The 25,240-nt window shown below is 40.4% G+C and overlaps 1 protein-coding gene across 3 annotated transcripts in view; it reads left to right on the top strand.

Annotated features, from left to right (window-relative positions):
• LOC117435551 (centrosome and spindle pole-associated protein 1-like) overlaps positions 1-22,662 on the top strand; it is a 41,918-nt gene extending 19,256 nt beyond the window's left edge. For 2 of the 3 annotated variants that reach the window (XM_059017292.1, XM_059017294.1), the window contains 15 exons: positions 2,488-2,635; positions 3,265-3,417; positions 3,552-3,664; positions 6,782-6,931; positions 7,320-7,457; positions 9,699-9,803; positions 9,899-9,965; positions 14,159-14,288; positions 18,435-18,574; positions 19,136-19,267; positions 19,648-19,697; positions 19,818-19,881; positions 20,441-20,550; positions 20,930-21,080; positions 21,397-22,662. In XM_059017292.1, the coding sequence (XP_058873275.1) occupies positions 2,488-2,635; positions 3,265-3,417; positions 3,552-3,664; positions 6,782-6,931; positions 7,320-7,457; positions 9,699-9,803; positions 9,899-9,965; positions 14,159-14,288; positions 18,435-18,574; positions 19,136-19,267; positions 19,648-19,697; positions 19,818-19,881; positions 20,441-20,550; positions 20,930-21,080; positions 21,397-21,623 (1,878 nt within the window). In that variant the 3' untranslated portion in view covers positions 21,624-22,662. The remainder of the gene's footprint in view (positions 1-2,487; positions 2,636-3,264; positions 3,418-3,551; positions 3,665-6,781; positions 6,932-7,319; positions 7,458-9,698; positions 9,804-9,898; positions 9,966-14,158; positions 14,289-18,434; positions 18,575-19,135; positions 19,268-19,647; positions 19,698-19,817; positions 19,882-20,440; positions 20,551-20,929; positions 21,081-21,396) is intronic. The other variant, XM_059017293.1, reaches the window with a different exon arrangement.
• Positions 22,663-25,240: the final 2,578 nt, after the last annotated feature.

Here is a 25,240-nt window from a genome sequence, read left to right as displayed (position 1 = left end):
CTGGTATTTTGATATGTACAGTAATTCTATGTGACAATGCACTGGTATTGGCCAAATGTTCTATTTCTGATAAGTTAACAATGGCGGCGTTTTCATGCAGTTTAGAAACTCCAAATTCTCTCTCCATTGACCTGAGAATGTGACGTAGCACATACAACATTCCTCACGCTATAGGAAGTGCGCGGCCGATTTTAAATGGGTGGGTAAATCGCTTTCTCACGCTAAAAAATGCAGTGCATGGAAACATGTTTGAAAGCCATACCTTAGGTTCACGAGACTTCAGCTGTGAATATCCCGTTTGTGGTTTAACTTCGCGCAACTTTCTACTATAATTAAAGGCCATACCAAGCAATTCTTTATTAACAACTGAGATCTGCTGGAAGTAGCCCTGGTAAGCTTCTTTGATCAAATAGGTAAAAATAAGCATACAGGGCCCTAATTTACGAAAGGGCACTACACGTTATCGTGTACCATAATTGCAATTAGTGTGCATGATTTCCGTATTTACTATTGCAATTTTATTAATTGTCGCACAAAATAGTGGCCCTATTATGGTGCACACTAATTTTATTTTGTGATTTGTATGGTAATGCACGATAATGTATTTAAATGAGGCATCCCACTTTGAACAATGAGATGAGCTTCATTCACACCGTGTTTACTAAAGGGCGATAATCGTAGTGTGCACCTTTTTAAAGTGAGCGATAATTAGTTTGGAAACCAGGCTTTAACCACTGATAGGTGCCCTATTTTAAACCTATTTTTCTGGGCTGAAATCTACCTGGCCTCATTTAGACATTACTTGCATTAAAGTTTTCATATAGAGCAGTGAACATTACCAGTAAATAACAGGTTATATTAAGCGTGAATAAATATGAATTAATGTTATAATTTAATAGATTTTATTTTATAGTTCATTACATTGGTAAAATAATAGAGTGGTTAAATAAAACTCTGGACCAAGCAAGTATTATCATTTTAAAATAACCTCCTCCACTAGACTCTTTCTAACTCTTCTGCATGCAGTTTTAGTTTGCATTGCCTCTGCCAGTCCCCTGCGGAGGGCTGTGTCTGTTGATCACTTATTTTCGGTCAGTGTAAGTCACCTACACCTTCCACAATATGCCACTGACCAAAAGATACGCCTGGACTGCTGGGGCTTTTGATATGATGGTGTTTCACGGGTAAGTCTTGGACATTATTGTGCACATTAAATTATCTCTCACAATACATGTAGTGTGCATGGTATGGTATGTAAATTAGCCAAATACTGTGCGTGTAAATTAATGCACTCTCTGTTAATAAATGGGACAGTAAGTTTAGATTTATGGTGCACGTTAGGCTCACTGCTTAATGTGCAGATTACAGCTACAATTAGCGCCCTTTCTTAAATGAGGCCCACAGTACGAGGGATTTAGAGACCATTCAGTATTTATTTTTTTATGTCGCACTATTCATTCAACATTTCAAATGATTGCCATTTGATTCATAAAATGATATTGCTTTAAAGTTGACTTGTTTTATAAGCAAGTCTATAAAAAATACTGAAGCTATGACAAATTAAAAAATACAGCCCTTTGCAATGAATGAATAAATACATAAATAAATTACATAGCCCTTTGCAAAGCATAGAAATATATTTTTTTCATCCTTTTCACTTTTTTATCTTTGCGTTTGGTCATCGGATAGCTGATTGCTTTAAGCCTAGTCTTTTCTGTCCCTTCACAATAAGATGCAATAAGAAATAAATCATAATAATAATTGTACACTAGCCTTAAGTAGCATCTATGATGGGTACCTACCAAGGATAAAAAGTCAAATTTGTACCCCAAAAGGTACTAATAGCATTGCTGAATTGGTGCCAGTGGTGTCCTGTATTATTGCTTCGGGTGAACGACTGCACCAGGCTTGAGCGACCACCTATAGGATTGAAGTAAAATCTCTTAAACCTAATTAATTGAACAAGGTTTGTTTTTGAAGAACGAAAAAGAAAAAAAAGTTGGTTTTACGATTTTGTTCAAAAAGACAAATATGGAGCTTAACATCAGCTTGCTGCAAAACTTACAGGACGAAGTTCTAGAAAATTACAAAAATGTTTTTTGTATTTTTTTGGTGGCCAAATGAGGCAGACTGCAGTTCTTTAACACAACCTAAAAACTTTGTGGAAACCCAGTTTAAGAAAGCTGTATGATATCAGTAGTCACGCAAGGCCGAATTGGAAGGCAGACAGAAACATTTAAATATACCCTCCCATATTTTAATATTAATTTGGTCATGTGCATCTGGAAGCATAATTTCTAAAAAGAGATGAGACTTATTTTTATTTTTCCATGAAAACTCTGCAAATGGTGCTTCTAAAGTAGAATCTTAGTTGATCTCAGATTTTGACTTCACACTACTGTGATGGAGCTGCACTGTACAGTACAGTTTTGTATAGCTTTCAGATTGATGATTGTTGAAATGTAATGATTTTTAAATCAATGGTAGATGCAAGAAATGCAGGAGCGGAAGAGGAGGGAGAAAGAAGAAAGGGAACGATACGATGCTAAGATTGAGGCCGAGATGAAGAACTACGATCCCTGGGGCAAGGGTGGAGGAGGGGCACCTCTCAAGGACGACCAGGGAAATCTCATCAGTAAGTTGTCTTTTTGTCCTGGTTTTTAAAATTTCTGGTCACAATTTGACCTTGAGATGGCACTATGTGCTAAATTTAAGCCATCTTGTACTTAAGGCTGGCAATGACAGCCTTGGGTAATGTTATGAGGTCAGGGCCAGCATCAGGGGAGGTGCCAGGGACACAACTCCACCCGGGCCTAGCTCTAAGTTCTTTTCTTTTATTAGTAAACGTAAAAATATGTATAGGCGCTATCTAATCTACTGGGATTGGGGGGGGGGGGGGGGGGGGGGGGGGGGGGGGGGGGGGGGGGCGTGAGGTCTACTTTACAGTCTTGCATCAGTGCCCAGTACATCCTAGCACCGGCACTGTGAGGTATGCTTACTGCTGTAATGATGCATCCGTTTAAAACCAGCTTTGTTATATGATGGGAACATGGGTTTTTGTGATCTATGAATTCAAATATCTCTACAAGATGCTCTAGTAAAAAATGTGTATTGGAGAGAACAGTAGAGCATGTACAGGGGATTTGGAGTGAAATTGTAGTCCTACTTGAAACTGTACATCTATGTCTGTGTGTTATAAACCTTAAATAACTTGTACGACTTAAACCCTTGACATTTTAAATGTATCTTTATACCTCTGGACAGCTGATCTGAACAGAATGCATAAATTCAATGAAGATGCATATGTGAACCCTGAAACGAAAGCACTGCGAGAGAAAAGATCTTTGCTGTCTCTAAACAGGAACGTAGAGACTCTAAGGGATGAAACTGGAGCCCCCTCTTCACACAAGATTTCAGGTAACTGTGTTAAGTGCTAGAGAGACCAGAACAAGAAAAAGCTGGATCAGAACCTTCCTGCTGCTTCTGAATGTGTCTAACTGCTCTCGGCAGTCTCTCTTTCTTGTTATTAAAATGATTTTGTTTTGTTGTAGGATTTGCGTTCGCCCACTCATCCCCCTTTGGCCGAGGAAATCTATTTGGTGATGTTCCTACACCAGAACAACTACATGAGCAAGATAAATACAAAGACTACCTCTGCATGCAGGTGATTTTTAAGCAGGCTTCTCCCTTAAATATGAGTGGCATATAGTTTTAATAACTAACACATTAAATATTTCATTGTTGCAAAACTGGTCATACACCTTGATATGTTGGTGTTGTTTTCCTCCCCAAGTGCCTCCTTCAAATAGACAGAATGTACAGTGACCCTGAAATGCAAAACACAAATACAAATAAAACAAACACAAATACTTTGAGCTAAAAAAAAAAAAAAAGAAAGGAAAACTTAAAAAAATGTTGTCTAACTAAAATAGTAGTTTTTAACTGTATGCATGGTAAACATGATACTTACCATTGTGATACCAATTATAACACTGACAGAAATATACCAGGGCCAACCAACTTATAACACTAGTAGTACATTACTCTTTCAAATAAACTTGTTATGATTCTGAATGTGAGCTTCTCAAGAAATTGTCACTGTTTACGCCCTGGTGTCATGAAAAATAGTGCCCCTGTGAAATAGTGTCCTAAGTTCACCCTGATTGGTCAGGCTGTATAGTGATGTCACGCAAACAGCCTATTCACCACGCCCCTATTTTTACGTGAAATACTGTGAAATCTCAGGATAATGTTACCGCTACTACAAGGAAAAACCTTTTATTACAAACCAGTTACTTTTTGTATTTTTGTTTTGTTTGTTTGTTTTGTTGTAGTTAAGATTCAGATGAGATTTTTTTTTTTTTAAATTAAGAATTTTTTTTTTCTTAAGGACAAATAAAACAGATGATAACACTGTGAGATGTGCCAGAATGTATAAAACAATCTTCACTGTGCTGAATACAGATTCAAGTGCCTGTTTCCTCCAGACACTATTTCACAAGTAGTATTTACAAGCTTAGATATGAAATAGGGTCCGCTCTCCATTGAGCATGCGCAGCGGGCAGTATTTCACATGACACCGGCACCTCTCTCTGTACAAATTAAGCACTGCTCATTTTCATACATTTCAATTCAATTATAGCTTTCCAGGACAAATTTCATTTTAAGCACCCCTATTGCTTAAAGAAGATATTTTGGGTTTAAAACGTGAAAAAGGGCTGAAACAGAAAGATGGTTTAACAGGTGTTGATATATCAACGGAAGATGTAATTGGCTACTTGATGCATTTTGTAATACAGAATTATCACAAAATGCAAGAGACTGACCTTGTACTTGCATAAAGTGCAGTTAATGGCTGCTTTTACAACAGAAAAAATAGCCATACCGTTGTCTCGTTGCCAAACGTTTATTTTCCATACAATACAATAGATAACATTACTATCATGGAAAAGTAAAAGTAATTTTAATGCAGTATTTCTACCATACTGCAGTATTTCTACCATATAGCATTTACATTGATAAATCATTTATTGATAAAGAATAGTAAACTGCTGTCTGTAAAGTATTTGTTTAGCTTTAATAGCCTACCTAAAGGCTATTTAAGTTCTACAGTTATTTACTGCTTCCAACACAAATTACATGAAATGGTAACAAATGTTTCAACAGTCTTCTATACTGTTACGAGATGACGAATGTAGAAACATTCGCTATCACACCCAAAGTCGGCTTCTCTGCGCTCATTCTTTGCTTTTCCAGCATTCACAGTGTTAACTCTGTCTGTGTGTGTGGTTATCAAAGCCACTATGTTTCAAGTTGTCAGTGTTTTTGCTTTGCTGTGGAGAGTGGTTCCTGCAGGAATAATTTAATAAGTTGCCTTGTTTTATTTAATTTTTTTATGGCAGTGAAATTGATTTTCGCTGCCTCATCCACAATATGCCTTTAAAAGCGTTAATTTTTTCATTCTTTAATTATACAGAGAACTTGGATATTTCCCGTTTTAAAAGTAATCTATTTCTCGCATTGAAAAAAACCTTATCTCACAGCAAAAGCAGAGCGCACGCTGAAAGGCTGCCTGTCTATCTGCCACTGAACTGGGTGACGCATCCCTCTCCCTCAGTCCTATTGCAGTCATGATCTGACCCGTTTGAAAACCTGAAGACACATTATTTTGGGGTCTCTAGATGCCATAGCCCCTGTAGCACCGATTGTTCCAATGCTTATGACCACGACTAAACTCTGTGTGCTATATTACAAGTGCCTTTTACCCCTGCTGTGCACATGTTTATGTTGTCAAAAAGTGAGGGGGCACTGGAGTGTGTGTGCCTGGAGTTTAATTGGTACCAAATCAAATACAGCAGTGCTCCCTTGTGATTTCATTATCTGACTTGCACATAAATAGATTATGAATTAAGGCAGTGACTCAGTGAAGTTCCTAAAACCGTATAGTATTGTACATGTTCAATTTAGGGTCTAAATTGCCAAACCATGACGTGATGGAATAAAAGGGAAAGTAATTAAGAATACATACTGTATGTGAGCCTGAGAATGAGCAGCGCTGTGGAAAAAAAAAAAAGGTTATTCAGGAATTAACAGTGTTTCTAAAAGTGTCCACTAGAGGTCGTGGGAGAACACTAATGCCTGTATATACAATTCAGGTGTAAATAATTTAATCATCTAATCAAATAAATAATCTAATCAAGAGCCCTATAAAGGAAGTTCTTTTGTCTGAGTCTGATTGAAGGCGAGTAGGAGTTTGAGAGCAGAAGTGTTTGTGAACAGTGGAAACCATCAACAGGCCGAGGAGGGTGCGCTGGAGTTTGTTTGAGACCCAATACAGGACAACCTATGTTGTTACTGTGTATAACCTCTGTCGTGTGGTTTTGTTGGGGAAATGGCTTAGCCATCCCAGCTATTTAGTAAGGGAAACCAGGTGTTTAGTTAGCGCTCCTTGAAGGAGTTAGGCTTTTGTTTTGTTTTTGCTGTTTGTTTATTTTGTTTGTTTTGGTTTCTCCGTGCACCTCAAGTAAAACGCACCGTCGTTTTGGAAAACTAACTTAAGTCTCCAAGTACTTTTATTGGGAAAAGCCTGCACAACATAAGGCCACTATGTCATACATGAATTATCTATATTTGTGAATTATTGAAACTGTGCACCACTATAGTAGTTTGGCCTTTATTACGTTTCTTGCATTTGTCAGTTTTGTAATGTTCAGCAGCACACTGAACTTCTAATCTTTAATCTAAAATGAGTGGAGAAGTCAATCCCGCTTTCCTTTTTCAGATTGAGGAAAAGCGCCGCAAGGAAGTGGAGGAACGGCAGATGCTGCAAATGGAAGAGGAAAAGGAGGAGAGGCGGCTTGCTGAGCAAAGGGCAAAAATCCAGCAGGAATATGAGGAGGAACTGCAGAAGAAGAAACTCAAAGAGGAGGAGGTTAGTGTGGAAACTGGAGAACCTTGTGGTGGATTCAACAAAAATAAAGAAACAAATCACTTGTTTGGGACGCTCTCAGGCAATTCAACTTTAAGTCTGCTTTTTAACTTTCTGCTTATGACTATAGTAAAACATGAGAGGCTAGTAAATGAACCAGCTGCAGCTGGTTGCAAAGCTATAGATGCCAGAATGCTCACTGATCAAAGAAAACATCTATCTACCTGTCATGCCATTTTAAAATTAACATCAGTTCTACATGACCATTAGCGAGCGATGTTCTGGTTGTTATGTCTCCTTGTGGATATGCATTACCTTTAATGAACCTGTGATCTCAGCACATAGAAAAGGTGAATGGCATGAAACTTTTTTTTTTTTTAACCACTTACAGTCAAAGTCAAAGAATGAAGAGCTGATACGTCAAGCAGAAGAGCGTCGTAAACAAGAGGAGCAGAGAGAGGAGGACGAGAAGCGCAATGATGAAATGCGGCAGCAGTATGAGAGAGAGCGGCAGGCTAGATTAGAAGAGGTGAGACGCGTAGAGAATGCGACACACACAATTGAAATCCTAGCACACTGTTCCTTGGGGTAACCGACTACTACACATATACAAGCATATTGCTAGTAATTATTAGAAAATTATTTGCCCAGCATAGTGCTACTGAAATACAACTTCTCTCTTCCAGTGTGAGCACACTTCTACCCAGATGTACAGCTGGGTGCTGCTGAGGCACAATGAAATCAGAGCTGCAGTACGCAGCTGCAGTTTAAACCAAGAATACCTCAGCTCTTGGACAGTTTTCTTAAGATTCTGTAGCTGGTATCTGTTTAATATACAGTGCCTTGCAAAAGTATTCAGACCCCTGACCAATTCTCTCATATTACTGAATTACAAATGGTACATTGAAATTTCGTTCCGTTTGATATTTTATTTTAAAACACTGAAATTCAAAATCAATTATTGTAAGGTGACATTGGTTTTATGTTGGGAAATATTTTTAAGAAAAATAAAAAACTGAAATATCTTGCTTGCATAAGTATTCAACCCCTGTGCTGTGGAAGCTCCCAGTTTACACCGATGAAAGAAATTGCCCTAACGAGGACACAATTACCTTACCATTGGCCTCCACATGTGAACCATTAAAGTTGCTGTCACATTTTCTGGATAAAAACCCCACTGTTGAAGGATCATTGGTCAGGCTGTGAATCTGAAGGAAAATGAAGACCAAAGAGCATTCTACAGAAGTTAGAGATAATCAGGAAGTGGAAGCTGCATCACACCACCCAGGCACTGCCAAGAAAAGGCCGTCCCTCAAAACTCAGCTCTCAAACAAGAAGGAGACTTGTGAGAGAAGCCACAGAAAGGCCAACAATCACTTTGAAGGAGCTACAGAGTTCAGTGGCTGGGAGTGGAGTAATGGTGCACCTGTCAACCATATCAAGAGCTCTGCATAACACTGGCCTGTATGGGAGGGTGGCAAGAAAGAAGCCGTTACTCAAAAAGTACCATCTGAAAGCACGTCTGGAGTTTGCCAGAAAGCATGAGAGTGACCCAGCTGCGATGTGGGAAAAGGTTTTGTGGTCAGATGAGACCAAGATAGAGCTTTTTGGCCAAAACTCAAAGCGCTATGTGTGGCGCAAACCTAACACTGCCCATGCCTCAAGACACACCATCCCTACAGTGAAGTATGGTGGTGGCAGCATCATACTGTGGGGATGCTTCTCATCAGCAGGGACTGGGCATCTTGTTAAAACTGAAGGAAAAAAAACTGAAGCTTGGGAGGAAATTCACCTTTCAGCAGGACAATGATCCCAAGCACAAGGCCAAAGCAACATTGGAGTGGCTCAAGAACAAAAAGGTGAATGTCCTACAGTGGCCCAGTCAAAGTCCTGATCTCAATCCCATTGAGAATCTGTGGCACTATTTGAAAATTGCGGTCCACACGCGTCGTCCAACTAACCTGAACAACCTGGAGCAAATCTGCCAAGAAGAATGGGCCAAAATCACTCCGACACTGTGTGCAAAGCTGGTACATACTTACCCCAAAAGACTTAAAGCTGTTATTGCAGCAAAAAGTGGCTCTACCAAATATTATTGTGTGGGGGTTGAATACTTATGCAAGCAAGATATTTCAGTTTTTTATTTTTCTTAAAAATATTTCCCAACATAAAACCAATGTCACCTTACAATAATTGATTTTGAGTTTCAGTGTTTTAAAATAAAATATCAAACGGAACGAAATTTCAATGTACCATTTGTAATTCAGTAATATGAGAGAATTGGTTAGGGGTCTGAATACTTTTGCAAGGCACTGTACATTGTGACTAAAAGAAGCTGCATTTCAGTGAGCTATCCTCTTTTAAACAGTAATACTTTCACAATGAATTAAGCCTTCTAATTTAGATTTCATTCCAAGTAAATGTGAATTAGAGGCTTAAGAATATGTTTGATACCCTGTGCTGTTACTGAATTAAAGGAATATGGTACTGTAGGGAAAACCATTTTTTTTTTTACCTGGTCTGTTAAGTTAAAAGTGCATGATGGTGCCCTTCATCACTGTGCTGGTGTCACAAGCCCTGTACAAGTTTAACAGTTCTGCTAATATGCTGGTATCCTTAATGATGGTGGATTTAACAAAATATTGAGTAAAAGTACCACAAGTACTGCAACGGCTTGAATTCCGGGGTCCTCTGATTTCAACTGGATACTTCTCTCCCTCCAGCTAGTCAATGTTATTTGATGCCATACTTGGTGTTTCTTTATATGCAGCTCCCACGACAGCTATCTCCGCCCATCCCAACAATACAGAAGAAGCTGGCCTCCCAGACCGCGAGACCTCCCTCCGTGGACAGCCATCACTCTGTGGCTTTCTCAGTAAGTTCTTTTTTCTTTTGTTACTGTTATTCTAGTCATGCAGTTCAAACCGTAAATCTAGCAAACTTTATGTATTTATTTTTTTTAATGAACAGGATCGTCCACAATCGGGGGCTCAGTCTCCACCTGTTCCTGCCAGGAGGAACCAGCTGCGAGCTGCAGGTAGGACATGCACCAATAGGCTGGTTATGGACAGATTTTGTTACAAAACCAATTGGGTATTCTCCTCAGCTGGGAATGTAAATCCCAGAAGACAGGGATATTGTGAAGCCACGTACATGCATACATACAGGGCATGTTTTTTTAATCAGGTATGCTTATCCCTGGTGCTACTTCTAAGGGTCATAGGGGATATGCAGGACCACTAATCTAGAGAACTGATTTTCCAAATGTGATTAAACTTAAGGCTACCTATAGCACTTTACTGAGTATCAGAATCTGGGGTATAAGGAAATGCCCTTCTTTTACTGACAAACATATGTCGCTAAGTTGCAAGTTCCAAGAGTGAGATGCATATTTACTCTGAATGTTCCCTTTCAATTATTTACCTTCTAAAGACCCGAATCCTGAAAATTGTATACCAAAGCTGCTCTGTGACGCAGGACGCAGGATTCCCTCAGTCTTGTGTGTGGCACTGACTGAGTGGTTTTGCCAGTGGCTTTTACAGGTGGACATCCTTATACATTGCCACCCGCGGTGACTGCGAACTGGTGGATCTATACCGAACCGGTACCGAGGTCACCGACCAGCTCCACACCCGACCCGGTACCGGACCAGAGCTGAGGTTACCGCACTGGTGCTAAAGCCACCGAACCGTCCCGGTGCTAAAGTCTCCGAATCCGTACCGACCCGGTTCCAACCTCGTACTGTACCAACCCAGTGCTAAAGCCACCAAACTGGTACCAAACCGACCCGGTACCTTCCAGGTACCAACCCAGTTCCAGCCTGTTACTGACTGGTGCTGAGGTCACCGGTTCGGTACCAAACCATCTTGACCTGCCCGGTCGATATCTACAAGCAGATTGAGGCAGCACTTGTACAACTGTATACTGTACACTTCATTGCTTGCTCCGTGTATCATGCCGGAGTTCTATCCCAGTACGTAAACCAGCCTTAGGAATTTGCTGCCACAGGCCCAGCGCCCCTTCTCTGGGAGTTATCTGGACTATTGGCGCCAGTTCACGCCGCTGTGGTGTCTCAGGAGTTAGCAGCTCTGCAGCAAAAATTAGCTATTCCCATGATAGACCCCTCCAGTTGGAGGAAGGGTTCTACTCCAGGTACTTCCTAGTGCCCAAGCAGGATGGTGGTAGACAGATCCTCGACCTCAGACCGGTCAACCTGTATCTGAGCCGAAGGAGGTTAAAAATGTTGGCAATGCAACAGCTATTGCAGTCAATCAGGCCTGGCGACTGGTTCACCACGGTGGACCTCAAAGACAACTATTTCCACATCCCCATAAAACCAGCGCACAGGAAATACCTGCGGTTCGTCTTTCAGGGAACGAGTTACGCGTCTTGCCATTTGGCCTCTCCCTAGCTCCCTGTGCCTTCTCAAAGTGCATGGAAGCTACCTTGGCCTGTAACAGAGGGCACTGTCATGGTACGAGTATCCACTGAGAGAGAGACACAGAGTTTGCAATTGAAACGCCGTACAGGGGTCCAGGGTTTATTAATAATCATAAATTTTGCAGGCAGTTGCAGTGGTTGGTGGCCGCCACTAGGGTACCAGCAGTGGTATCCCAAGTGCTACTCCCACTAAAAGGGAGGTCCCACTTTAGGAACCTTCTCCCTGTATAAACTTGGGAGGGATTTAAAATTTCTCAAATTACTCCCTACCCTAGTTGCAGGTATCCCAGTCTACACACAGTGATAACCCATCACTCAACCTTGTTAATCATGCAGTTGTAAAGGTTCTCCTCCTTAACCTCCAGGCTTGCAAAAGAGCACACACCAAACACCAGAACAAACAAAGAAAAACAAATGGCTTGGCTTTCAGGCCCTTTTTAAAGGCAGGTGACCAGTGTTAATTGATCATCAATTATGCAATTGACACCTGGCCACCTGCTGCTCATTCCTTTTTAATTAGGCAGGGAGGGAAGTTTAATCTCCCTGCCCTGTCATATCTAGCACACAATATTTTACCAAAAAAATAAACATTCTTTTATTTTTAAACCACCAAACCATATGTATAATATAAACCGCCACCAACTACATTATTATCTCAGCCCTGCCATATGGCCCCATTGAGGGCATCAGCATACTCAATTATCTGGACGACTAGCTAAGTTGTGCCCAGTCTCCAGCACAGGCAGAGGCCCACACGGAACTTGTCAGCGGCCACCTTTAACGGTTGGGCCTTACGGTGAATCATGCAAAGAGGCAGCTCACTCTAGGAGAGTTCTTGGACTCTGGGGCCATACTGGCCACTCTGTCGGACGGCAGAGTGCACAGAATAGCTGCCTATTTGGAGCTCTTTCAGCTCAACAGAGCGGTCACGGTAGTAACGTTACAGAAACTTCTGGGCCTGATGGCAGCAGCTTCCCAGACCCTTCCATTGTGTCTCCTGCACATGTGCCCTCTGCAGGCCTGGTTCAACAGCAGGGTTTTTCAGCCCATGTTCAACCACGACCACCTAATGACAGTATCCCACCACTGTCTAAAGGCACTTTCTTGGTGGTAACAGCTGGCCCATCTTTGCCTAGGCAGCACTGGGCAGTGTCGTCTCCATGGACGTGTCCAGCCTGGGCTGGGGCACTGTGTGTAATGGCTGGGGTGTGTAAGGTGTGTGGAACCCCTATTGGCAGGGTCTCCACATCAACGTTTTGGAGCTGCAGGCAGTTTGCCTGGCTTTTCAGAAATTATTGCAGGAGGTTCGAGGGAGACATGTAATTGTCCGTACAGTCAACACAACAGTGGTTGCTTACGTCAACCACCGGGGTGGCCTCAGGTCGGTCAGTCTCCATCGTGTGGCCCGCAAGCTTTTGCTCTGGGCACACGAGAACTGCCTCTCACTGCGGGCAGTACATCTGCCCGGGATGACAAACTGGGTGGCTGACCTCCTGTCAAAGGGAGTCCCCAGCAGCTCAGTGTTGGCTTCACCCTGAGGTGGTGAGCCTCATGTGGGAGAGGTTCAGGAGAGCAGAGATAGACCTCTTTGCCTCCCAGGAATCAACCCACCGTCCCCTCTGGTTCTCCATAATAGGAGGCAGGGACCCCCTGGCAATAGATGCCTTGGCACACCAGTGGCCGAGGCATCTGTTATAGGCCTTCCCAACCCTTGCCCTGCATCCGTCTGTATCTGAAGAAAATCAGACAGGACCGGGCCAAGGTGCTCCTAGTAGACCCTTATTGGCCCAGGAGACTGGTTTTCAACTCTGAAGCACCATGACCGGCTCAGTCAGGCACAGGGGACCTTATGGCATCCTGACCCATCGAGCCTGCAGCTCTGGGTCTGGCCCTGAACGGCTGCATTTGAGCCATCTGGGTCTGTCCAGCATGGTTATTGACACCCTACAAAATGCCAGGGCAGCGTCCATACATTCTCAATAGCGAAAGCCTGCTTAATTTTTACAGAGGCCAGGACAAAGGTTACGCTCCGTACCAATCCTCCCTTTTTGCCGAAAGATGATCTCGTCATTCCATGTCAACCAGTCTGTGGAATTGGAGGCTTTCCATCCGTCTCCTTTCCAGTCTGTCCGAGAGCGACAGCTCCATACACTCTGCCTAGTGCGGGCCCTGGCGTACTATATTGACAGGACAAAAAGTAAGAGGCAGTCTGAACATGGGGTGAAGTCCCATGGTCAAGCCCTGTCTAAGCAGCAGCTGTCTAAGTGGATAGCAGACACGGTCATGACTGCCTATGAGCTGGCCAACTTGCCCACTCCAGAAAAGCTCACTGCCCATTCCACCAGGGGCGTGGCAACTTTGTGGTTCTCTGAAATAGAAGGTCGCGGTGTCCATGATTTCAACAGGCTTGAAGGAAAAATGATGCTGAGATTTGTGAGCACAGTCCTTTTGTACCCTCGGGGGCGGGGCCACGACTGCATCACGGGCTTAGAGCAGCTTTGGTATACAATTTTCAGGATGCATGTCTTTAGGAGGTAAATACCCATTTGGTAATGGTTACATTTCTATTTCAGGGAACCAGGGTTATGATAATAACCTAACGTTCTTGTGTGAAAACAGTTGCATTGAGGTTATGCTAAGGTGTATAGTTACTCTTAGCAGTGTCTTTACCAGTATGATTTATACATCTGTCAGGCTGTATTGACAAATGGGGGATTGGGGATTGTGCTTGTTGGGTGGGTGTAATAATGCAAGGCGACAGATGTGATCTAGCGACTCATCTGTGTGCAGAGGACAAGAAGGACGTGATTGGCGAGCTGTCGGCTCTGAGGAAACAGCTCCGCAGCGAGCAGCGCCGGCTGGAGGAACAGCATCTCAGCAACATGGCCCGGGACGAGCTGGACACACCCCTCTCCGGCAGGTAGTACTCTGCTAAGACACTGGCAAAACCAATCCAACGCTCAGAGTTACTAAAACAAATCCATTGTTACTGGCAGTCTGGATTCTAATGGTACAGCACATTTAAATAGCGTTAAAAGCGAAACCTTAAAGAAAACCACATCGATTTGAGAAGAACGAGAAATAATAAACCATCCCATGGGCAATAGTAGAGACGGGTAGCTGGTTTAGCTGCCATAATAATGGAATGTGTTGAACGAGGTAAAAAAAACTGAGCGAACACCTTGTGTAGCATGGTTCTGTGGAGCTAACTGACTCATTGTGGAATGGTCATCAGATGTGGAGTCTGTTCATGGAGTTGCACAGCTAACAGGCATGTCAGTGTCCTCCTGTACGAAATGTTTTGCCCAAGAGAACACAGAGGCCGATCATAACCGGTAACAGACAGACATTATAAAGGCAGTTAAAGAAGCGACATGGACAGCTGTCTGTGTGAAATACAGTTTGGGAATCCATTCACAAGGCAGTGGACCACGTGTTCCTGTACTCTCTGTTAGTGAGTGGCTCCATGAAAATAATGTCTCTCTGCATGGTCTGAGCCCAACTGAACTGCTGCAGGGTGAGCTACAATGATGTATACCAGACTCAAGTTAAACAGTACTCATAACATTTCTGCTCTGTTCAGCTGGGCTGTGCAAACACCCAATACTTTAGGAAGGGAGAATACCAATGCCTCTTGCTTTCTGTATTATTATTATTATTATTATTATTATTATTATTAGGGGTTCAACAATTAATCGATTGCATCAATTATTGATCACCTGTCCTTTTAAATTTCCTGAGCTCTGATTACATATTGGTGAATCGATGCATCAAATTAGAACACAGTTTGAAGTCTCCTGTTGCCGGTTTGCATTAAAACATCGAGTGTGTGAGTGTGCTAGGATACACAATTTAGGCCTCTACATTCGCGTTGGACAAGCCAAATCAGAAGTAGGCCTATTGTATTCACGTTTTCTTGATTTAAAAATTAAGGCAATACGTTTTTTTTTTCTTTGTTTTAAATCTACTGATTTACCTTCTTCTGTTTCAAAGCATGTTGTGTTTGGATTATATGGCAATGTTATATGAAAATAAGCTGAATTTAGTATGATAGTTAAATTAGTCAGGATTTTTTAAGATTAATTCAAATGTTTTTCTTTGCTTTTGGATATAAAATGTTAACAGTAATGAACAACCATAGTTCAGATGGAAATGACTTCTGTTAAAATATAGTAGTAGTTGTTATTATTATTATTATTATTATTATTATTATTATTATTATTATTATTACAGTGTTAAAGGGACATCTGATCGGACACACGCATATTCTTTTCAGTTGTTAAAAACTCAAGTCCTTGATATTTCTTTTTTTACAATCGGAAGTGTTCTGATTTGAATATAAGTTGTGCCTTTTTGTTTAACTGTTATGCACAACAGTGTTTTTTAGTTTTTGGATCTTCTGTTAAACGAATGTTTGCTCTTTATTTTGAAAAATAAAACGTAAATTCATCAGTTATCGTTGATTTAAATGTCTACGGCAAATACGAAATTTAAGGTGCCGATTGCACCACTAATTATTATTATATTTTTTTGGTTTATAATAATACTGACAATAATGCATTCTTTACATTGCAGACAGTTTATAATCACTGTAAGAGCATTTTTTTTTTTACCCATAAATTATTCCTGCTTAAAGCAGAAGGCAGTGTTTAGCCTTTAGCAGTATTAGTAGAACTAGTATTTATCAGAATTATTTGCTGGTCTGTAATATTTAAAGTAAAGGAGAATTTTGACATTAAAGAATAAGTAGCAGGTTTTGAAAATTATAGCGTTGTACGGCCCCAGGTGTTGCTACAACTGTTGTACCTGTACTTTTTCATGGTTAACATCTTGACAACTTTTTACACTTATAACTTGAGTCTGTTTCAAAGCTCTGTCCTCTAAATCACTGCATTGTTCTGTACCACATCATGAATCCTTATTGCTGTTAATCCTATTGTTACCTGTTTGACAATGTGGGCAATAATTCCTACACAGTGCACTAGAGCAGATGTTTTGAAAAGAGCTTTGAAACAGACTTTTAAATTATAAGTGTAAAACAGTTGTCAGGATGTCAAGAATGAAAAGAAAAATTAAAGGTACGTTATTTAAACAGTTGTAGCAACACCTGGGGATGTGTAACGCTATATTTTTTTTCAGAACCCCACTACCTACTCTTTAAGCTTTTATCCCTTCTTGTATGTAGTTTTGTGTCACAATTGGATTTCTTTGATAAATTCACTTAACATTAACAGTTAAAATTTATTTTTTTATTATTATTTTATGAATTTTGTATACCAGTTACATTTTTAAAATCTGGCAAATATAAATTTGTTTTTCATTTAAGTTTTTCATGTAACTTGTAACAAATACATTCATACATTTATTTAGAATGTGCAGTCACCTCCAAAATTATTGGCACCCTTGATAAAGATGAGCAAAAAAGGCTGTATAAATAAACAACACAGGTAATGAGCTATATTTTCTCAAAAAGATAGGTGTCAGAATTATTGGCAGCCTTAAAGATGCTTATAAATAAAATCAAACAAAATTAAAGCTGCATTAACATTCTACTTCTTTTAAGTTCATCTCAGTCTTAAGGAACTGTATTGTGGCCTTCCATTACTTCCTGTTTCACTGGGGTATAAAAATGAGGTAACACGCATATGAAATCCATTTGTCATCCATCACCATGGGGAAAGGCAAAGAACTCACAAATGAAAAGAGACAAATGGTTGTTGACCTTCATAAATCAGGCAATGGGTACAAAACAATAGCTAAAAAAACTAAATATACCACTTACCACTATTAGGGCAATAATTAAGAAGTTAAAAACCACTGGAACAGTGGTAAACTTGCCTGGTAGAGGACGCAAGTGTATCTTGCCCCCACGCACAGTGAGGCAGGTGGTTCGGGAGGCAAAGGGAAATCCAAGGGCCACAGTTGGAGAATTACAGAACTTGGTTGCATCTTGGGTCTCCAAGTCTCCAAATCTACAATTAGACGCCACCTCCATGCCAATAGGCTATTTGGAAGGGTTGCCAGAAAAAGCCTTTATTGAGAGCAACCAACAAACGTAAGCGCCTGGAGTTTGCTAAACGACATTGGCACTTTGATTGGAACCGAGTGCTATGGTAAGATGAGACGAAAATAGAGCTCTTTGGCCACGCACACCAGCGGTGGGTTTGGCGTCGAAAGAAGGATGCGTGTGCAGAAAAGAACCTCATACCTACTGTAAAATATTGTCGTGGACCTTTGATGTTATGGGGCTGTTTTGCTTCCACTGGTCCTGGGGCCCTTGTTAAGGTCAATGGCATCATGAACTCTACCCAGTACCAGGACATTTTAGCCAAAAACCTGGTTGCCTCTGCCAGGAGGCTGAAACTTGGCCGCAAGTGGAGCTTCCAGCAAGACAGTGACCCCAAGCCCACATCAAAATCCACAAAGAAATGGTTAATTGACCACTAAATCAACATTTTGCAATGGCAATCTCAGTATCCAGACTTGAACCACATTGAAAACCTGTGGTTTCAATTGAAGAGGGCAGTCCATAAGCGCAGACCGAAGGATATCAAGGATCTGGAAAGATTCTGTATGGAGGAATGGGCTAAGATCCCTCCCAATGTGTTCTCCAATCTCATTAAACATTATAGAAAAAGACTTAGTACCGTTATCCTTGCAAGGGGAGGGTGCACAAAGTACTGAAAACAAGGGTGCCAATAATTGTGACACTTCATTTTTTTTGGAAATAAATTTATAATTTGAGAAATGTGTAATTTTGGTTGATTCCTTTGAATCATTAATAAAGTCAAATATATTCCACATGTTGGAAAATTACAATATAGCTCAGTACTGGTATTATTTATTTTATAGTCTTTTTTGCTTATCTTTATCAAGGGTGCCAATAATTTTGGAGGTGACTGTATGTCTGAGGACCGAACAGCGAACAGCATGTAGTGAAAGCAAAAATTTTGTCAAGTGTTAGTGTGATAACCCAAGTTTGACTAAGATCAGTCCTAACCCTGCAGTGTATAAAAAGGTCTTCACAATGTGAACCTCAATGTCATTGGTGTGTATGCATTTGAAGGCGAAGAGACAGAAGTGAGATGGATATTTTCGACATGGCCAGGCTCCGGATGCAGGCTCCTGTTAGGAGACCCTCCTCCAAAGAAGTGGAACCAGTAAACCCCCAGAACATTCGGGATTTCAATCAACTGAAGTACAGAGGCAAGCCCAGCTGACCTGTGTGTCACTTCTATTTATTTCATGTGGGATTTTCAATATAAATCATTCGTTTTGTTTGTTTGTTTTTGTTGTTGTAGTTGGGCTGCACTGATAACATTGCTGTTCTGCTCATCTGTGGAAATGCAGCGTGGTAGTTTCGTTGTTGTAGGTGGGGCCTAGAGTAAAAAGCCGACGCTCGGCCAGGGTGTCCTCGGCTCACCGCGCACCAGCGACCCCTGTAGTTTGGCCGGGCGCCTGCGGGCTTGCCTGAAAGCTGCCCAGAGCTGCGTTGTCCTCCGACGCTGTAACTCAGAGGTGGCTGCATGGTGGGTCTGCAGTGTGAAATGAAGCGGTCGGCTGACAGCACATGCTTCGGAGGACATAGGAGATACTTTTTTAATTGGAGAAAAATTTTACCCTTTGTAACACGTAAAATATTGTAAAATAATATCTGAAGTGCAATACCCCTATTGAAGACCACAAACAAGGTTGAGCGAGTAAACTGGTCAGATCTTGCTGTATTATGAAATGTGGTGAATAGCTGTGTGATTATTGTGCTCACAGAAACTGAAACCCGCGAAGAGGTGAGGCAGGCTTACCCAGACCCGCCGAACGACGACCACAGCTTGGAGATCCAGCAGCAGGCACTGCTCCGTGAACAGCAGAGGAGAATAAACAGCATGAGAAAAAGAGGAGGTGACTAGAAGGCTGGCTTATAAAAACACTGCTTTATAAAAAGGGCGATTCACAAACAAGGCACCATAGGGAAAAAAACAAAATGTCTTTCGCACCTTCTTAGATCACATGCTCCCAGGCTGTTGGAAAAGCCACAGACCTGTGGAGCAGCCTCACAAAACATTGCCAAATAACAGGACAAAAATAGGACAAAGTACAAACATGGCACCCTACTTACTAGACCATGCCCTAGAAAAATTTGAATAACCATGTGCCAGACCAATGGTTTAACAGCAATGATTTTGGCTTAGTAATAGTTCTAGTGTTCATTCATGGTTAAGGAATAGATGCAACAGTATTTGGAAAGTAAGTTAAAGATTCCTGTTTTCTGCTTTGTACAGATGGTCATGGCTTTTCTATTCCACGTACAAACCCACAAAACCTTCTGCTGGTGAGTAGCTTCATTGTTAATGGGAACTTGTATCTTTTGTTACTGTAAGTGTAAAAATATATTGATATGGGCCTCTCGGTTTTTATTACTGTATTTTGTATTTATTTATTTATTTTTTAGCAAAGGGACCATTCAGAAGAAATACTGAGAGGGTCATTACTGGAATCGGAAAGTGCTTTCATTCGTGAGTGTACATTATACATAAATTGATTAGTATGTTTTGCTTATCATTTTGATGAAATGTAAGTTGGGAGAGTAGTTACGTTTAAAAAAAATAAAATAACTAGACTAGAGGCTAATACCGATTAAGATCAGTATTCATCAAATCACCTATGTGAACAGGGTCTAGTCCCAGCTGCTTCAGTTTCTACTGTACATGAAATGTAATGGTTCAATTTGTGTAAATTCTTAATTAAAGCAGTCCTTTACTTATTTTACAGGCCTGATTTTGATGAAGTGTGGTAAAATGCAAAAGTAAATACAAAGTACTGACAGTGCCCAATGAAAAGTGGGAGGAAAAAGATGCTAGCAAATCAGGAGCAACTGACATTCCCTTTAGGAAAACCATAACCTTGGCGATGGCCTTGGCCGTGATCTGGATAAACAAAAAGCTGCTCTTTATTGCCATAGCACCATTTGTTAATGCAATATTAGAAATATTTACATTCATCAAACAAATTTTGCATATGCGATTGCAGTGTTTCGTTATATTCTGTAAGTGAAAAGTACTTTATTTTTCACAGGAAAAACCAATGGAGAGACCTACCCACTGCTGGTAGACACTGAGCTGAGAGCAGGACAGCTTTCCGCAAGAGCGCGGAGGAGACAGATGAAGAAAATAGACGTTGAAATTGTAGGTGTTTTGACTGTGTTGATTCATTTCTAATATTATTCCCTGACATATTTACTTATATATCACACTTGGATTTTAGAACCGGCATCCAATTGTCTTAAATCTTGGTATGCGCATTCCTTGTCTTCAATCCACAAAACCTTTGGGAAGGGTTCACGTTGTAAGTGGAGGATAATACTTAAGATGTATTTAATAATTTATTATTTATAAATGCTTCCTTGGATCCTTTCACTAAACATTCATGGATTTTTATACCTTTTACGTGTCATTTTGTTTTACTATACCATACAAACCTTTCTGCAAGGTATTTTGCGTGTAATCTTTTAATATATTTTTTTTCTACTTGTAACCTTTTGTTTTCCTCTGTTGTTTCCATCAGCAGGATGATGTACTTCCCAGGGAACCTCAAGCACACCCAGACAGCTACTCTTTGAACTCTCTGACCAGTCTGAATGTTGATCAGGTCAGGGCCAGGAATGAGCACAGGATGAAACGGCTAGAGGATCTGCACTATCCCAGTAGGAATATCGGTAAGTAAAACCTTCTCTATTCTAATGCATTTACTGCTTCTGTGTTTGGCTGGATGTATGTATAGGAAGGGCGGTGATGTTGGAATATAGTAAAATAGTTTCTTATGACAGGACACTGAATTGTTGCCCGTTTCACTCCAGTCCAATCCTAGTGAGAGGCAATTCCTTTTCATGGTGAGCCTTGCAGTTTCAAGGATCCGGTTCAATTAAAGACTTGAGCCCCACTTCAGTAGTGGGTTACTTAAGGAGAAAATACACGATTTTCTTCTTTTTTTTAATATTGACTGTGAAAGCGTAATTTTTTTTTTTCCTGTAGGAGAAAATACATCTCTGGAAGACCCAGATGACCTCCTGAAACAGTTTTCCTCTAAAGACAAAGAGAGACCGTACTCTGTGGAGACTGTAGCCACAGAACCCTGGCTGAGACCAGGGACCTCTGAAACACTGAAGCACTTTATGGCTGGTCAGATGCGACGAGAGAGACCTCCATCAGCAAACTCGTTGGCATTGAACTGGCAGGGCCCTTCAACATCACACGGATGAGTTCTTAATAGCAAAGTTAACCATGCCTTTTCCACCAGGGGAAAAAGATATCACATGTACTTTACTGTACCAGAGATATAATGCATTCTGAGTCCGTATAAGTTTGATTGTGTTCACTGTATGTGCCGTTCAGTACTTTGATGGGTCTTAATCAGAATTATTGAATAATTTATGGTGCATGACAAAATTCTATGAAATTATTTTATTCTTCCGGATTTAAAATACATTTTATTGGTTTTAAGAAAACATTTGTTTGCTACCTCACTCTATTAAAAGATTCAGCCTTTATTTCCAAGGAGAAAACCTGTGAAACCAAACCAGCTGATCTACAAAAAGAAAAATCTGTTTTTAATCTGTTAAATTACATGAAATAACATGTATGGTTTTTATTAATATACCATTATGCTTCTGCTGTCTTGCAGCATATCTCCTTGTAAATAAGATACAGACATGATAGACCTTTTTTGGCAATGTATGTCTAAATGCATACAGGCGCAGTGTAATGGATTTTGGAAGGTATAAATCATTTATGTTGCTCTTAATAAAGCAGCGTGTGTGTTGATAAAACGGCCTCACATCCATTCAACACCTCATCTCTCCAGAAATCATCCGATATACAGATTTAATACGGTGTAGAATTTTTTTCGTAAGGATTTAAATTTGACAATATGGTTGGGAGAAAAGATGACACATTTAATATCTGGTAAGTGTAGCACCACATCAGTTACATAAACGGAGTGTGGTTTCTCTGAAGCACTCTCTCTTGACTACCATATTATTATGGCCTTGTGCTGTCAATACTAGGTTTTATTAGAATTAGATTTAAGCAAACAAGTTAAGCCAACAAAATGGTCCCAGAGATATGAGCAATGCATTTTGCAGTGGTTACACATAGGGGATGCTTAAGTATTCAAAATGGACAGAATGCAATTAACAGAGCCTTTTGCTAAGTATTTCTTGTGTGTGTGTTAGGTTTTTTTTGTTGTAAATTATAAAATTTGTTTGTAGAAAACTTAATATAAAATAAAATTATATATATATATATATATATATATATATATATATATATATATATATATATATATATATATATATATATGGCTATATTTGCATCCTGAGTCATTCTAAAAAAAGGCATAATACCACAGAAGTGATGTCAAAAAGTGATAATTCCTGTAGAGTAAAATATACTTGACTTTGACACAGTACAGAAATGTTAATGATCAACAAAGAAAGTCCTCTGCTCACTGCGCACCAGCGACCCCTGTAGTCTGGCCGGGCGCCTGCGGGCTTGCCTGTAAGCTGCCCGAGAGCTGCGTTGTCCTCCGACGCTGTAGCTCTTGGGTGGCTGCATGGTGAGTTCGCAGTGTGAGAAAAAGTGGTCGGCTGACGGCACACGCTTCGGAGGATAGTGTGTGTTCGTCTTTGCCCTCCTGAGTCAGCGCAGGGGTGGTAGCGGTGAGCTGAGCATAATAAAATAATTGGCCATTCCAAATTGGGAGAAAATAATAATACAAAATAATTGGCAACGACTAAATTTATATAAAAAAAAAACCCCAAAAAACACACAACTGTACTGCTGAACGTCTTCTTTAATATTAGCGTCACAAGGGTATCCATGTATTATAAAAAAAATAATAGATGGGCCTCTTCAGTGAGAATACAGGAAAACAACTCCATCTCGGGTTTCTGTTTATAAATACTCAACCTTTGGTCTTGTAATTTATGACGTCACAGAAACCCTCGATTAAATTATTTTCCTGTAAGCCCATCTACTTTTTTATTTATATATATATATATATATATATATAAAATTTCCTCATTTTGAATTACCTTATTTCTTCATGAAAAAATCAAGTGCAGTGCAGGTTGCCATGTTTTGGTTCACTTCAAGTACAAACATTACATTACACTGTCCTTGCTAAACCCTTCATTAACATTTTCATTTATGCTGAGTGCCCTCAGCATTTACATATAAAGTACAGAGTAATTGGAGTGCCCTGACTTTTAAAAGGTAATTGATACTTTTGCATTGTATTCATAGGCATACTGATCAGGCTTCCTTCAGGTACAATTACTAGATAATAATCTAAATTGGTCATTTAACCCTTAGAACTATACTGACCAGCAAAAGTAATGCACCAAACACTTACAATGCCTATAGTAAGTATTCACCCTCCTTGTACTTTTCAGTTTGCAGTGTTACAACCTGAAATCTTGATGCATTTAAATGGGATTTTTTTTTCCTTTGATTTACACAACCTACTCAACACTTTGAAGAGGCAAGAGAATTTTTATTATGAAACAACAGTTAATGAAAAATAAAAAAAAACATGAAATGTTTTGGTTAGATAAGTATTCATCACAAACCCCCCCCCCCCCCCTCCCCCCGACTCTCAATCGGATTCAAGTCCGATTTGAGAACTCTCTTGCAGACTGAAGCAGCTTTTCCTCAAGGATTTGCCTGTATTTAGCTCCATCCATTTTGCCCTCTACCCTGACAAGCTTCCCAGTCCCTGCCGATGAAAAGCATCCCCATAGCATGATGCTGCCACCACCATGCTTCACAGTAGGGGTGGTGTTACCTGGGTGATGTGCTGTGTTGGGTTTGCACCAGACATAACACTTTTCATTTAGGTCAAATAGTTCAATTTTTGTTTCATCGGACCGCTGAATCTTTTGCCACATCTTTTCAGTCTCTCCCACATGCCTTTTTGCAAATTCCAAGCAGAATTTTACATGGGCTTTTTTTCTGAAATAGCTTCCTTCTTGCCACTCTTCCATACAGGTCAGATTTGTGGAGTACCTGAGCTATTGTTGACACATGGACAGTTTCTTCCATCTCAGCCATGGAACGCTGTAGGGCTTTCAGAGTTGTCTTTGGCCTCTTGCTGGCTTCTCTGACCAATGCCCTTTTTACCCGGCTGCTCAGTTTGGGAGGACGGCCTGCTCTAAGCAGATTCTGGGTGGTGCCGTATAAACTTCCACTTCTAAATGATCGACTTGACTGTGCTCCAAGGGATATTCAATGCCTTCAAAATCTTTTTTATATCCCTCCCCTGATCTGTGCCTTTCACATCTTTATCCCGGAGTTGTTTTGAAAGCTCCTTGGTCTTCATGGTAGTATGTTTGCTTTGAATGCACTACCCAACTGTGGGACCTTACAGAGACAGATGTATTTAATTTGAAATCATGTGAACCACTTTTATTGCACACAGATGGACTCCATTTAACTTATTATGTGAATTCTGAAGGTAATTGGTTGAACCTGAGCTTATTTAGGAGTGTCATAGCAAAGGGAGTGAATACTTATCTAATGAAGACTTTTCAGGTTTTTATTTTTAATTGGATTTGTTTTTTCACCACCCCATTTTTCACACATTGAAAGTGTTGAGTAGGTTGTGTAAATCAAAGGAAAAAAATCCCATTTAAAATGCATCAAGATTTCAGGTTGTAACACAACAAACTGAAAACGTCCAAGGGGGGTGAATACTTACTATAGGCACTGTATATCATGTCTTCATTGAACTAAACTACAATACAGAGACAAATACTACTAATTAAATGTAAATGTCTGAACCCAGAAATTGTGATCTGATGGCTTGATTGGGGCACCC

The sequence above is a fragment of the Acipenser ruthenus genome, chromosome 3 (genome assembly GCF_902713425.1).
Source record: "Acipenser ruthenus chromosome 3, fAciRut3.2 maternal haplotype, whole genome shotgun sequence".
NCBI lineage: Eukaryota > Metazoa > Chordata > Actinopteri > Acipenseriformes > Acipenseridae > Acipenser > Acipenser ruthenus.
This window is presented reverse-complemented; position numbering and strand designations above follow the sequence as displayed.